This window comes from Mercenaria mercenaria, chromosome 14 (genome assembly GCF_021730395.1).
Source record: "Mercenaria mercenaria strain notata chromosome 14, MADL_Memer_1, whole genome shotgun sequence".
NCBI lineage: Eukaryota > Metazoa > Mollusca > Bivalvia > Venerida > Veneridae > Mercenaria > Mercenaria mercenaria.
This window is the reverse complement of record NC_069374.1, coordinates 57,977,814-57,992,967: the sequence shown is the minus strand read 5'-3', so window position 1 is coordinate 57,992,967 and position 15,154 is coordinate 57,977,814. Positions and strand designations below refer to the sequence as shown.

The window sequence follows — 15,154 nt, the reverse complement described above, 5'->3', positions numbered from 1 at the left end:
TTTTCAACAAGCATTTGACAAGAAGGGATTGGACTCAAATTTTGGCAAAAATAATTTTCTTTAGAATAAAAGTTTCGTCATTAAGAACATAAGAACGTCAGATTTTGTTTTGCTTTGTATGTACGAGGGCTCTTCAAAAATAACGTAGACTTTTTCTCTAGCTTTTATATACTTTAATGAAGCGTAACAAGAAATATACCATCGTGATTTGCAATATTTCTACTAAATTCACTGCAAATTGCATGTAGGAGTTACGCCTCCTCGAAAACAGTCACTTACACGGACCCGGCGCACGGCGATCATATTTCAACGACGTTAACGACGTCGTGCTTTCATGGTGATGCTTTCATTAAGTTTGCATTAATTCATATTTGTAAATTTATTTTATTAATTTTTATGAGCAATATTTAAGTCAGAAGAAGTTGTTTGTTTAGAATACTAAAAATGTATGAACAGTTATGACACGCATCTCCGACAGGGTACTCAACGTGAGAACTTGGTCTTTATCTACAGCGTCATACATTGGCGTTAACATCCATTTGCAGTTGTTCTGTTTTCTCCCTCCATCTTCACTGTCTAAGAAATTCTGGACCATTTGAGACTCATTTATACCACTTGAAGATAAAGACACAGATGACTGAACATCGTTGTGGTGTCTGCTTCATTAGTTTATGAGTTTCAGTTGCTATTCGCCAAAATTTCTCCATAATTAAGCAACTGTCTTAGTATCCGTGCGAGTCGATGACGTCAATACATGCATTATAAACAGCAATACTCACTTTGTTTAAACGTTGTTTTCCTCCACCTCCCACCTCGGAATGACGCCATACTCTATGTGCATGTCGCCTTGACGTGTTGCTGCACTTTGGGGCATTTTGGGGCAAACAAGTTTATTATTAGTGTGAACATTAGCGATCGAATTAAAATCAAGACAGATCAAAAAGCGACTGCGCCGGTTATGCGTAGCTATGGTAATATAAACGTTCGACGAACTTCGCTTATCAGCAAAAATGTTACAAAAAATGTGTGACCAAATTACAGAAAGATTCCGAATTACAACGATATATTTCACATTATTATTTACACAATATGCAAATTTTGACAGCAAAGGTCTACGTTATTTTTGAACAGCCCTCGTAATGGAAAGGCAACTACAATGAAAGACTTCTGTTTACAAGTAAAAACAGGAAGAATAATGAAAATGCAGTATGTTGTTGTTACCGGTTACTTTTTGCAAGATGTATTCATGTTTTATTAAATGCTTCTTTGTGAAATACTGGAATAAAACTGTTACAGTGAAATAACACTGATATAAATTTCACTGTTTCAAACAGTGAAAAAATCATTTTTATTTTTCACAAATATGGAACTACACTTGAACGTGAAAGATATGAATTATAATATGAATTATAAATAATCAGAATTTGTTTTGCAAATATACTTCACTAAAAGATATTGAAGCACTGACATAAAGATATACTCTCTACAATAACAAAATGTAAAAGAAATCTAGAACCTTCATAGAACTATTTGACAGTTTTTCAACATAGAATGATATCCTGACATATCAAGACAAGTCATCATGATGCAAAGCATGTGACACTGGGTGTTTAGAATGGGTATAGGTTGGTTAAAACCATTGAAAATCATAAAATAAAATAAAATGTTTGTTGTACCTGTAAGATAGAAACATATTTCTCTCATGAATGCCATAATTTACATTTTCACTCATGGCTATGCCACTCATGAAAATTATTATATTGCATAATTATGGTGTTGCGTTCTTACACCGAAACAAACAAATATTCTCTATATACTAACAGTTTATATCTAAAGTTTATAAATATATGTACAGGAAATCATATTTAACAACATAGGCTACCAGACAGAAGCAGATGTTGAAATATTTTAACTAGAAATGTGCTGTTTTTGTTAAGATCAGTCTAAGTCCGAGTATTTCATCTAAATAACTCATAAAAAGTTATGGATACCTATGATTTTTACGTTTTCATTCTGTTTTGTAAGATGTTTTTCACTTATACAATGAAAAAAGAAAAACAAATCTGCAGAATAAAGAGTTATGATAGAAACGTGCAATGTCATTTTGATGTCATCAGTGACATCAATGAGTATTTAAATTTAATTAAAATGAGGAATTAAAAAAATCTTGCATTCAAATAATCAGATTCTGACAGTGTAAGCTTCTAACATAAAGCTTTTGTTATTTAATAATATAATTTTTTCAAAAATATTTTGATGCAAAAAGTATGGTAAGTGCAGTTACAATACTTTTTGCACCAAATATTTTATAGTTAAGTTGAAGCTCTTTGGTGCAAAAGCTGTAGTAAGTGCACTTACCATAGATTTTGCGCCCAAAAATTTAGAAGTGCAGTCAAGTGTTTAACTTTTTTGCCAAAAAAAGCTAGTTTTCATCGAAATACAGCTTCCAAACTTTTACGGATAATGCAAATTGACATGTATAACCTAAAAATGCCGAAAAGTGATTTTCGCAAAAAATGCTAGTTACATGACTTTTTGCTCCAAGGTGACGTTCTGTCAAGCAATGAATCGATTGTATCATTGTTATCTGAAGAAAACATTGTTTGTACATTCTCGGTAATGGTTCGGCGGATTAACATGATGCTTGGATCCAAAAAAATTAGGGTTTCTCGGGTAACAATCTGCTTACTTTAAGACTCTGTAGCTTATTGAATGTCCAGCTAGCATTATGAAATTGCTAAATTAAATGGTTTTAAAGTGATCGTCTGGTGCAATATGCTTTCCAGTTCAATGTTTAGCGAAGTTTAGTTCATCACCATTCATGATCACTCCATAAACACTATACAGTGCACAACGTATTTCTATTGTTAGCCGGGTTCAAGACCTTGAGGGTCAAATGCATTATATGAAAGTTCCTGGTAACCCGTATCCTTCATTGAGAAACTTGAACATATTCAGCAGGACAAAGTTCATTGCAGTATTTGTAATCACATTTTGTCCGGAGTGTTCGTTCTCAGAAAACAAGTCAGGGCTTACTTCTAGTGCACCAATGGCATGATGTCGCCACTGGAATTGGAATTCTATATATTGAAATTGTCAGCCATTCATCAAAATTGTCAGTAGCATCATTGTGGTTCAGATGGTACTCTATTCAACATAGACATGTTTACGTTTAACAATTTATTGGACATGCATACAATAAAAATAAAAAAACCGGGTCCTTTAACACATTTTTTTTTCAAACCTAAATAAGTCACTTACTTGGCATTTTGTCACCATCTATCGGAGAAACTCCCGACACCAACTGTAAGGCTACCTTGAGCCTACTTACAGAATATGGTAGGGTTGACATTTCCTCCTGAAAAAATATCAATGCAGTTTAATTTCTACTTGATTAGAAGAAAAGTGTTGTTTTCGACGAATGATTATCCTTTCAGATAAATTTAAAAATGTGACTTTGTTACGCAGTAAGTTGCACAAGAGGTGACCGCAAAAAATTGTCAGCATACCGTTTCCTGAGCAAAAAAAAAAACACATTTTAACTTGGTTCAAGACAGTAAGAAAAAATTGTTCTTTTAATTTATTTTATATAGCATTTCACCATAAACATTTTCTTTCGAAAGGTTACAAATACACTTTTTACGTATGAATGTTTAATAAACTGATGAAAACAGTTAGAATACTACTAGCATGAGTAAATCTTTTTGCTCTAAAATTGTGAAAATATGCTTAAAAGAAACATCAACATAAGATTATACTGATTATTTTTTATCAAGTATAAGTAAACTTCATGAACCGAAAAAAACAAAAAGAGTTCACCACTTGTTTGATCTATTGATAAGATGAATGATATGAAATTCATAATTAAGGATAATATATTGGTAGAGATAACTAATTTACTGAGTATCCAGTATAGGTAAAATAGTAATGAAAACGCCACTCTTAAGCTATCTGACACATTTGAATGAAACTTGAAATAAACTTAGATTGATTTTAATATTTCGAGGAAAACTGTATTTGTTACTTATATTCCTGTTTACGCATCGTTTTATATACAATACAAAAAATTTCACAGTAAGTCATTGCTTACTTAAACTGACAGCATAATCGTTATGTGCAGTACTTAATGACTTTTGAAAATTGACTTTCAAGTAACGTACGTGACTGCAGATTATAATATACACATAAACATCTACCTACATGAAAACTACTCGTTACGTCAAGTGAACTGAAATAAAGGTATTTGTTTGAACTTGAAAGTATTGTTATGAGTACAAAATTATGGGTCGGGTTCGCCTTTCGATAATTAAATAGTGCATTCTGTAAAAGACACTTCATCACGTAACGGCGGGCAATTAACCTAACAAGAGTTCCTGGATTCTGTATCAGTACAAACCTGTTCTCCGAAAATATCCGCCAACTTCCCCACTTGAATCAGAAGTGGTGGATCAATGATTTCTGACAAAATGTCCTTTATCAAACGCCTCGCCATGCGATCCGTAGATCAACGCTCTCCCTAGTGAGCTAATCATGATTAAATGGACTAATGTTTTCAGTTACATTTAACTTACTTACATATTGATATATAAAAAAAACCAAAAAACATTAGTTTTTTTTTGTTTGTTTTTTTTAATCTGCTGATTTTGACAGATAATTTTGCTCGTCTTTGCAAATACCATTATCAGTATTCACATTGGCTAGCGTATGATATCCCTGTAAAGATTGTCTAGAAGTCAAGGACCTCTAGACTCCGAGTCTAGAGGTACGTTTAGTTTTCCTCTAGCCAATGTTTTCAAAGTTTAAATAATGAAAAGCATATCTTTGAAAACACCACTTTCGTTTCAGTTCCAACTCTTTAGAAGAAAAATTCAGAGAGATTATCTATCAGTAATGTTATTAACACCCATAAATTCTAAAATGCACTAAACCATTTTTATCTTACAAAATATTTTCTAGCTTTAATCAATCTGCCACTATCTTATTGTTTAAAACGGAAAAAGTGAATTTTCAAATGTTTGTTAACAGCATCAGTTTAAAAATAGCCGAATTATTTGTACTTTTTACATCAATTAAAAATCTTATCTGTCGAAAATAGTATTGGTAATGTAAAATCTAGTCGTGTAGGTTACTTTTAAACAGTTAGTAATCACAAGTTATTTTTGAATTTAATGATGTTAAAGGAATATTAGAATTTGAGAGCAGATTATTTTATTGAATTATTAAAGAAAGAACTGCACGCAAGTCAGAGTTACACTTTTGTTATATAATCTTAAAAACTGTCTTTGATTTTGTAATGTTTTCAACTTGTTTTAAGTGATCCTAAATCCGACACGTTTAATAGTGTGTAGTCTGCATTATTATTATAGTCAGGGGTTATATCTTCTGTAGCTGGTGACTTTATACAATAGAAAAAGTGGGAACTCAACAGGTCGCTCAACACAACAAAAACGAAAATGTTGCAGGCTCGGTTTGATTGAAGTCCAGTTACATATAAATAATTAATATTACGGATCAATATTTTCGATCAAATCAATTTAACATTATGTACATAGTATAACCATAAATGTTTAAAGCAGTCACTACAAACTTGGCAGGTTTTCTTACAAAACACAACAGTTAATACTTTTCTTCTTCTGATCTCATTTGGTTTAAATCAATCAATCATCTTGATTTTGTTAATAAAATGAAACTTCTTGCTGTTTAAAAACATAGTAAAGGGGTTTCCTCTGCTCGTTTCTTTTAAGGTATTGGACCCGTGATAGAGTTCCTCCTTTTTGAAGAGTATTCAATTCCTACCATAAACCTACTTTGACTGCAATTTTCAGGGGGGCGTAGGTTCAAGCCCCACTGGGACCAGATATTTTTTTCTATATTTTCCTTTTTTTCTTGTAAATATTTACTTCTTTCAAGACTTATTATGGATGTATTGTATAAAAATGGAAAAAAATCATTTTATAAGCGATTTCTTGCTGTTCAAAGTGAATTTACCTCTGAATCAGGAGGGGTAGAGTTAGACATCTTTATAAATACTGAGTTGCATGCGGTAAAAGTTCACGATTTTGTCTTCATTCGTTAGATTACATTATGTGGAAGAAATGCAGGTAGGTTTTACCTCTGCCCCAAGGTTATTTTAGAATGAAGTGAGCAAAATTCAAAACAGCCCCACAGGATTCGACCTTAATTTTTCGATGTTGAAGTTAGAATTCTGTCTCATTAAATCTGTTTACTTGAGGCATCCTAGAAAAAAAATGATATTTACAGTTTTATTTTGTGTTTTATAATTGATTAATAATAGTTTAATGTTTCTTTTATCAAAATTAAAGCTGTAATGAATTCTCTGCAAGCGTTTTAGATAGTGGCCATCACATTGAAATTTGTCTCTACTTGAGCTTGAGGAAATTCCATATATTATACAAAATTTACATAAAAAAACGGCACGGTAAAAGTTGTTTAAAATTTGCAACACAGTGCGAAACATAGTCAACTTTAATTATATACCAAGCAAATGCCATTTTTTAAATATTACTATTAGGGGTCCAATACCTTAACAGAGAAAATAGTCATGTAGATATAATTATGAAGAAGTTAAAATGATGCCTTAATAGCGATTATGTCATCATAATCAAATAAATTAGCAAATAACTTTTTGAAGAAGAAGTTATTTTTTCTGAAATGCGAATCACAGTTACGTAAGTTGAGATAGGGCATAAAATTGGCCCAGTTTGGTGACATACATTGCATTTGTTACAAGAATAACATCAAGTAACATCATGTAACATTAAGTAACATGTAAAGACGTTTAAGTGGTGTTCAGTAGCATGCGTAACATTTTTACTACAAATAATTGCCTGTTCTCAGACACACGAAACGTAAGTAACATCCATGTAACATCCTTGTAACATCCATGTTACATCTATATAACACTAATAAAGACGTTTTTCAGACAAATTTAAGAAATAAGGTGTAACATCTGTAGCATTATAACTATAAAAATACGCCTTTTCTCAGACACACGTTACATAAGTAACATCTATATAACATCCTTGTTACATCCTTGCTAAATCTATGTAACTCAACCAAAGACGTTTTTCGGCCAAATGTAAGAAATGAGGTGTAACATGCGTAACATTTTAACTATAAAAAGGCGCCTCTTCTCAAACACACGTAACATAAGTAACATCCATGTAACATCCTTGTAACATCCCTGTTACATGTAAATAACACTACTTAAGACGTATCTCGGCCAAATTTAAGAAATGAGGTGTAACATGCGTAACATTTTAACTATAAAAAGGCGCCTCTCCTCAAACACACGTAACATAAGTAACATCCATGTTACATCCTTGTAACATCCCTGTTACATGTAAATAACACTAATTAAGACGTATTTCGGCCAAATTTAAGAAATGAGGTGTAACATGCGTAACATTTTAACTATAAAAATATTTACTGATATGGCTCATTAGATTTGCATATTTCATGAATTTTATTATTTGTAGCCATGTTGTCAATATCGAAATAAACAAACAAAAATTTCTTAAAGCAGTCAGTTTCTTGAAATATAATCAAGATATTTTCTAAAATGAACTAATTACGACATTTAAGTGAAAATATTACCTATCATATGTTCTGTGTGTTGTTTTGCAGTTATTTTGCTTTTGAAAGATACTAGGTAACGTATGATAAGGACAGTCATAGATAAATGCATATGCAAAATCAATTGTAACAAAAGTTATCTGACTTCAAACACCTTGTACTGTATTATGGTATTCATAAAGTAATGCTTTGATAATACACTATAATGCAGTAAAAACTTCTTTGTTCAGTTTTAACAGTTCCTGTTTCTTAAAGATGAAAGCGTTTCTGTACCATCTTTACGGCATATAGAGCGAAATCTAATGCGATGACCCCAATTATTCTTTTTAGGAATCTTTGGCGATTGAATTTTGTACGACTGTGAAGAAAAAATCTATCTAACAGTTTTTCTTTAAATTATAGGCGTCTTTACGCAAAATTTTGGGTTTATCTTGATGTCAGTTTTGCGTGTTTTGCGTTTACAAACCGTTTGCCTCTGATGTGACAGCAAAAAAATCTTGACCAATTATATATATCATTTGACATGTTGGAGAGCTATTTTTACCACAAACTGGAAAAAAAAAGTTTTGCTGCACTTTTTTTATATATAAATGCTACTTAAACACCTGCCAAGTACTACATTTTCCGCATTTTGCGCTCTGCTGAAACAAAATGACGTTAGTGGTCATGTTTGAAGATTTACAGCTGCGAAACGGAGAATAACAGAGAACTGAAAAAATACCAGTCTATCCGAAATATCGTCAACTTTAATTTGTGAATATTTCATAACAGTCCGTTGAAAATCTGTAGATGGCGCATATAACCTTTAAGACGGCGTTTACATTTAAGTGCAGTTGTTTCACAATTTCAATAAGATTTTATACTGTTTATGGATGAATGGAACATCAGGAGCCCTCTTAACAACAAAGGTCTGAAGGACACGTGAGTCGAATACTGACTGGTATTATTGTCATTACTGCAGTAGAAAAATCATGTTATAGTTCACGGTGTGTAATTATTGCAGCAAAAGGAATCGAGTTAACCTATATGAAAAGCAATGACAGCTCAGAATTCGTTTTTTTATACTTTGCTCAGAAGATGCAGTCTCAGATATAATTTGACGAGTAATCTGTTGAAAAATCCAGTACCGAAACAACATACTGGACGGTCATAAGGTGCGCTGAATTACAGTTATTATAGCAGAAATTGTAAAATATCAGTGCCGTACAAAACGGATATACTTGATAGATTTTTGCTGGAACCGCATGTAGGTCACTGATGAAAAAATGTTACTGCAACACGACATATTTGGAATTGTGTCTGTTTTATATCATAATGACTATGAAGGAATCCAATTATGACAAAGTGGTGATTTCAAATATGTGCATATTATTCCCTTAAGTTTGATTGTCTAGAGGTCCGCTAATCAATATGAAAACTGAATATGATATTTGCAGAGAGGAGCCCATAACAAAAGCTGTCTTACATTTGAATAGTCTTTTGTTTTGAGAATTTGCAGAAGTAAATTTTTTCCACAGTTATAACAGTATATGCAGAGATGAACACTGTTTCAATACAATGTATTTAATTCCAGTTATAAGTATCTCTCACACGTTCTCGTGCCTTTGCAGGTAGATATTGCATGTGTTTTCCGTGCATATTCTCGATACATATTCCCTTTAGATATATCCTTTCCTGTTTGCCCCTAAAATATTCTTTAAATAGACGTACTATCGTGAACTTGCTACAATTTCCGACTACATGATCGAGTATTCAGAAGAGCATCTATACATACCTTAGTAATTCTACAAGTGACGCTGCCATTTTCGTTGAGCTGTGAACTGTTAAGCCATAACGTTTGCGTATCTGATTCAATCCTGCATTTGTAGAACTCAGACCCTGACTTTAAAAGAAGAAAATACGTTGATATAAATACTTGACAGTTATTAGAATGAAATATTGATATCAATATTTATGCCCCTAGCCTGTCATACTATTGTGCATTTTTTTCGACCTAGCGGGCGGAGGTAATATCTGACTATTGCAAAATAAAGAAAACCTAAAAAAACGAGCAAATTAGGTAGAGCAACATAATTGTTTCATAATTAACTAATGACTAAAACTTAAGGCTACATTGGTTACAGTGTAAGGTAAATGACCACTGAATAAGAAACTAGATTGCCGAATATACTAAATACCCTGCACAATAATGCAGTGGACCGTCGCAAAACTCCGCCCCGCCAGGTCAATTAAAACGCACTATATACAAGCGACGAGGACACTATACTTAGATAATGATACTAGTCGATCTACGCGGGACGGTCAAATGCTCCAGAAATTTTTTTCTGTAGACTATAATGTGGAAATCCCCTTGAAAGGCTTTGATTAATTATAAATGTAAAAAAGTTACAGCTTTAAAAATGAACAAGTTACAGCTAGACATATGCATAAAAGTTACAGTAGAAATGTTACAGGTGTTGAAAAAGTAAGGGACGAAAGCAGAGGTACCTAAAGTTTTAAGTTGAATACAATTCTCTAGAAAGGGTAGTAACTACTGCAAAAATGGCAATATAAATGATCTGGAAAGTAAAGAACAAATGAATATGAAATATGTTTATAGCGATTGCAAAATTTAAAAGTAAAATCTATGCATCACATCTTGTTCATAAATATTTCTGACATAAAAACATATTACAATCTGACTTGTAATTTTTTCATATAAACTTATCTGAAGTTATATCCCGCCAAAATGCATTAATAATAGCTGACAATACCCATGTTTCCCTCCAAAAAAGTCACAGCTGTAATAATGAGACATGATTATTTTAGAGCTGTAATTTTTATCACTATGCCATTTTAATAATATTCCAACAATGGTGTCAAAGTTATCTTCGGACGAAAAAGAAACAAAAATGTAATAAGATTTGTCAGCAGAGAACCAAATTAGCATCCAATGATTAAAAACACATTCTGATTAGATTTGAGGGTGTAACTTTAGTGTGGTGTGGATATTGGTGACATAGTACGTTGGAGATAAACCAATGTACATGGGGAGGAGAAACTTGAAAAGCGGGATAAAGGCTTTATTATGATATCATGAAATAATGAAATATATCAAGAATTTTAAGGAACACAAACTAAATTAAAACATTTGTCAGCCTAGGGGTGTATATTAAAAGCAATACAAACTGTATAAAATGTAAAAAAGTAACAGAACGTTAACTAAATACTTTTTTCATATTATTGGCTGGGGGAGTAGTCCTGTGTTAGTGTAAAGGTGGGGATATTTTCTAATGGGATTGGGGCGAGGTAATGTGCGCATGAAATAGTTGTGTGAGTGGAGAAGTGAGGTAGTAGTACGAAATTATTCTGCAAATTGCGAAACACAAGAAACAGACGCTGGCAGAAACAGGAAGGAGGTTTGGCAGGTGTGGGATAGCAATAGTGTGCGTGGAAACTGACGTGACACTGAAAATATAACAAGAAGCAGTAGGATTAATATTACGAAAATATGATGTTTTATTTGCTTTGAGTAATGGTGTTAATGGCTGGGGCAGACAGATAGACAGACACACTGATACATGAAAAGCATTTCTTACAGAACAGCTATTTTAAGAACAACAGGTAACATATCGAGTAAAAAGTTAAATATATGTAACATTATTTTTATTTCTTTCCATACTGTCTTCCGATAAGCAAGGTATTATACGGAAATTGTACGTAAAATATTTCGATTAGATATTTGATCAAGAGAACTCTTGAAAACACAGAGGGTACATACTTTTGATACATTCGTGACTTTGATATTTATTTCATAATTTCTGCGTCGAGAAAGGTAGACTATACCACTTGGGTCTCGCACACTGCCACCATCCGAGACGATTTTATAATTTGTGACACGTGGACAATCATCTGCCTCTACAGCAATACCCTGAACAAACACATTTTATTTAAAAGCACAACACATTTTCAGCTTTGAAACAAATATAAAAATATCTGACAAATATAAAAGTATCTTGCAAAAGTTTTTAACGCATTCTGTACTAAATTGTTTTTTTTTTTTTCTTATTTCAAATAGAAATAGAAAGGTGTCCTTCGATCTTATAAACAAAAATACCCTGTGCTGGCTTATGAAATTAAAAGGATATATGTTAACGTTTACAACTGGGTTGCAGCTTTCGTCACTGTCAATACACATTGACTGGTTAGTGTATTGACACCATTTACATTTCCAAGCTGTATTTGTACAATCACTGCACCTGTAATATAAAGACAATCGTTGTAAAATATTGACAAATTTTGAAACCTGACTATCTATTTATCTGTATGTTCATACTGATGCATTTTGTGTGTAGTTTCTGATGTGTCCTGTAGTACTATACATTCATTATTCCAACAGTTACAATATTTCCTCTACGTATTTTATTTTCTAGAAAGAGTGGCACCCGTAATTGTGGGTCTCTGAATTTGAATAGAACAAAACAGAAATAGTGGTAAACGCCAGGTCGCCCAATACGATATAAATGAAAATGATGATTTTGTTTTCAGCTGTACTTCAGACTTCTCCCGCTAGGTATAAGTATCTCTAGATAGATCGACGCCCCAGAATAAGAAGGACGTAAGTGTTAGTAATGCCAATTTATGAACTATACAATTGTTGGAACTACATAACAAGGGGCATAATCCTATTATTTTTTGTTACAAACTGTTGTGTTGACCAAATTCACAAATAAGAAAAGGGCGTAAGTAAAATGTTTTACAGAATCATAGAAACAGAAGGGCGTATCTGCATTTAAATGTTGTACCAGAAGGGCCCACTTACGCCCTTCTGTTATTTCTACAGAATTAGAAGGGCGTATCTGTCATGGAAAGTTTTTCCACTTATGTCCTTCTAATTCTGAGGCGTCGAGATGGCTCCTGAACTTGAAGGTATTTCTTCATCTTTTGTTTCCACAACAGAACAGGAAAAAAGATGTTTGTCGTCTTTGTTGAATCAAACAAGACAAAAAAGACCATAGTGCATGTAAAATATCTTACTAAAACATGAAGGTACATGTGTTCTAAAAATAAAACAGTGCATGTGTATATATTTGTAGTGCATGTGTCATTGAAGTCATCAAATCTGTAGTGCATGTGTCATCGAAGTCATCAAGGGGGTGGGGGGTAGAGAAAACACCGAAATAAAGTCATCTTTTATGTTCTTCCTGATATTTATGCTTCTATTTGAAAAAAAAAACTTTTTCAATAATTTTCACTTTTCAGTTATAGTTAAGAACTGCACCATTGACTGACATAAACACGGTTACTAAGCAATGTATCCCTATTGGATAAATCTATGTAATTACTTATTGTTGCTAAGTTATAATTAATGTATTATATCGCATGCTTTTTTTCTGTAATATCTTTGTCTTTTATTTCAACTTAAATCCTTCTCCATCTGGGGCCGAGGAGAAAACCTCAATGTCTGCGATCAAACCCTTGTCTGAGTATATTAGTCAGGTATGTATACTTCGGAGAGGGAATATCCTTTTCAATCAACAGAACGGTAATGTCAATAAAAACGTTGATGTGTTTCTTAAAATAGATCAAATAGTGCAGTCAAGTATGTGCTTAAGTATCGTCACTTAAATGCCAATGAGTTACTTTAGATAGTAACTAGGTCATTGCAGATATCGCTCGTTTGAATAAAGTCAGGTACTACATACATATGTGTTATCATAATTCTAAAGTATATAATAGAAACATTTTTTCTATATTTATTTATACAGTAGAGAAAATACCGCTCACGTTGGTACACACACATATTCAGTCATTAAAAATACGGTAATGCCTTGTACTACAGTACATACACATAAATATACAGCCATTAGTACAGACTTATTCTAAGAATAATTGCTGTAAATGGGCAAACAATGCAACGCACACCAGCACGCAATACATATTTATACATTCAAAAATTAATTGAATACCTGCTGGTATTCTAGCTCGTACGCATAGACACTAGGGAAACATTGCATAACATACTAGAGCGCATATAAACTTACTTATTCAAATGATCATTCAAATCTTGTGTGTGAAGGCATACGCATAGGCACAGAACTATTTATAGGGTTTCTTTGATTCCTCGGACGCTGGCACACATGTATGTTTACATAATTCAATATCGTATTTATTTTACCCTGACATCATTTCTACAAAATCTGAGAAAGTCGATCCCTCTGAAGCACCGAGAACAAGGCAAAAAGTGAAAAAGGCAGACTCGGTTTGATTGAGTCGTTTCATGACTAGTAACAGAAAATGCACAAATAAAACACTTATGTATTGGCACATTATAAGTAAGTGTTACGTACCTCTTTTGCATAAATGGAAATGTACACGACCGTGTAAATGTATAAGTATTTCGATCAATTTCGCTGAACAGAACATATTTTATATAGCAATAATTTTCACAAATAATTCATCCAGTTAACATACAGTCGAAACAGGAAAGTACATGCTAAAGTCTAGCGCACAAACCAAACTTACGATCAGCGAGATCAGTTATTACTTGGGTGCTCTAACTTAGCTATGTGTGTGTGTTCGGGTTTAATGTCAACATTTTTCAGTCGTATAAAAGACAGTGAGCACAATGACCAACTTTATAGTGTTGCATCAATGGAATATCACGCCATAGTTATGTGACATGATACCCTACCTAGTCACGTTATATTGACATCGGCCCTACAAGTCCTAGTATTACCCTCCCAATGCTGAGCGCCAGGCGAAGAAGCTACTAGTACTTTTTATGTCTTTGGTATGACACGGTCAGGGATTGAAATCACGACCTCCCGGACTCGAAGCGGGCGATCTACCACCAGGCTACCGAAGCGGTTCTAACATAGATGTACCAAGACTATGAGACTTGGTAATAATATAAACTAATGATACGTTATTCGTTGTTTTCTAGAGAGAAGAGATATGCTCTCTTGATATTGATAATTTATATCAAGTTTTATTTGATTTCAATGAGAACTTTAAAGAAGCATAAAACGACATCTATTCACGGTGAAGGACGTACGACGGATACCGTATGCCTCACGGATCTTCGACACTCTTGGAAAAAAAGTTCTGTTCAGATCCTATAATAAGGGGACGGTCATTAGCAAATAAAAGGAGCTTTGGCTGGCATAATTTGCTCAGACTCGTTTCCCCTTAATTTACATAAATAGAAAACTCGGTACGAAACATCCATTTTCAAATAACAAATTTTACAATTGCGAGAAAAAAAATTGTGTGCTTTTGTCAACCAAAATTTTTCCTCTCCTCCTGTAAACAGTATCATATACAAATGTATTAATGGATAAAAGACATTTTTAAATTATATTAAAAGAACGTCTTATAGTGTAGACGGTTATGCACAAAGCTTAAATATTTACATGCCAATTTTAACACCAGTTTTAATGGACAACATCGTTACTGCACGAGAAGCAATATATGTGTGGATATCCTTGCTTGAATAATAACCAAATTATAGCAATACTGTCTTTAATACTGAATGTGTCGTATATGGAACAGACTAGAATACTTGTAGTTATAACGA

The 15,154-nt window shown here is 33.0% G+C and overlaps 1 protein-coding gene across 2 annotated transcripts in view; it reads right to left on the bottom strand.

Moving 5' to 3' along the window:
- Positions 1-15,154, bottom strand: part of LOC123527872 (uncharacterized) — a 123,282-nt gene that overhangs the window by 104,714 nt on the left and 3,414 nt on the right. For both annotated transcript variants that reach the window (XM_053523595.1, XM_053523596.1), the window contains exons 2-4: positions 11,357-11,834; positions 9,371-9,478; positions 3,262-3,358 (exon numbers count right to left, since the gene is read on the bottom strand). In XM_053523595.1, coding sequence (XP_053379570.1) covers positions 3,262-3,352 — 91 coding nt within the window. In that variant the 5' untranslated portion in view covers positions 3,353-3,358; positions 9,371-9,478; positions 11,357-11,834. The remainder of the gene's footprint in view (positions 1-3,261; positions 3,359-9,370; positions 9,479-11,356; positions 11,835-15,154) is intronic.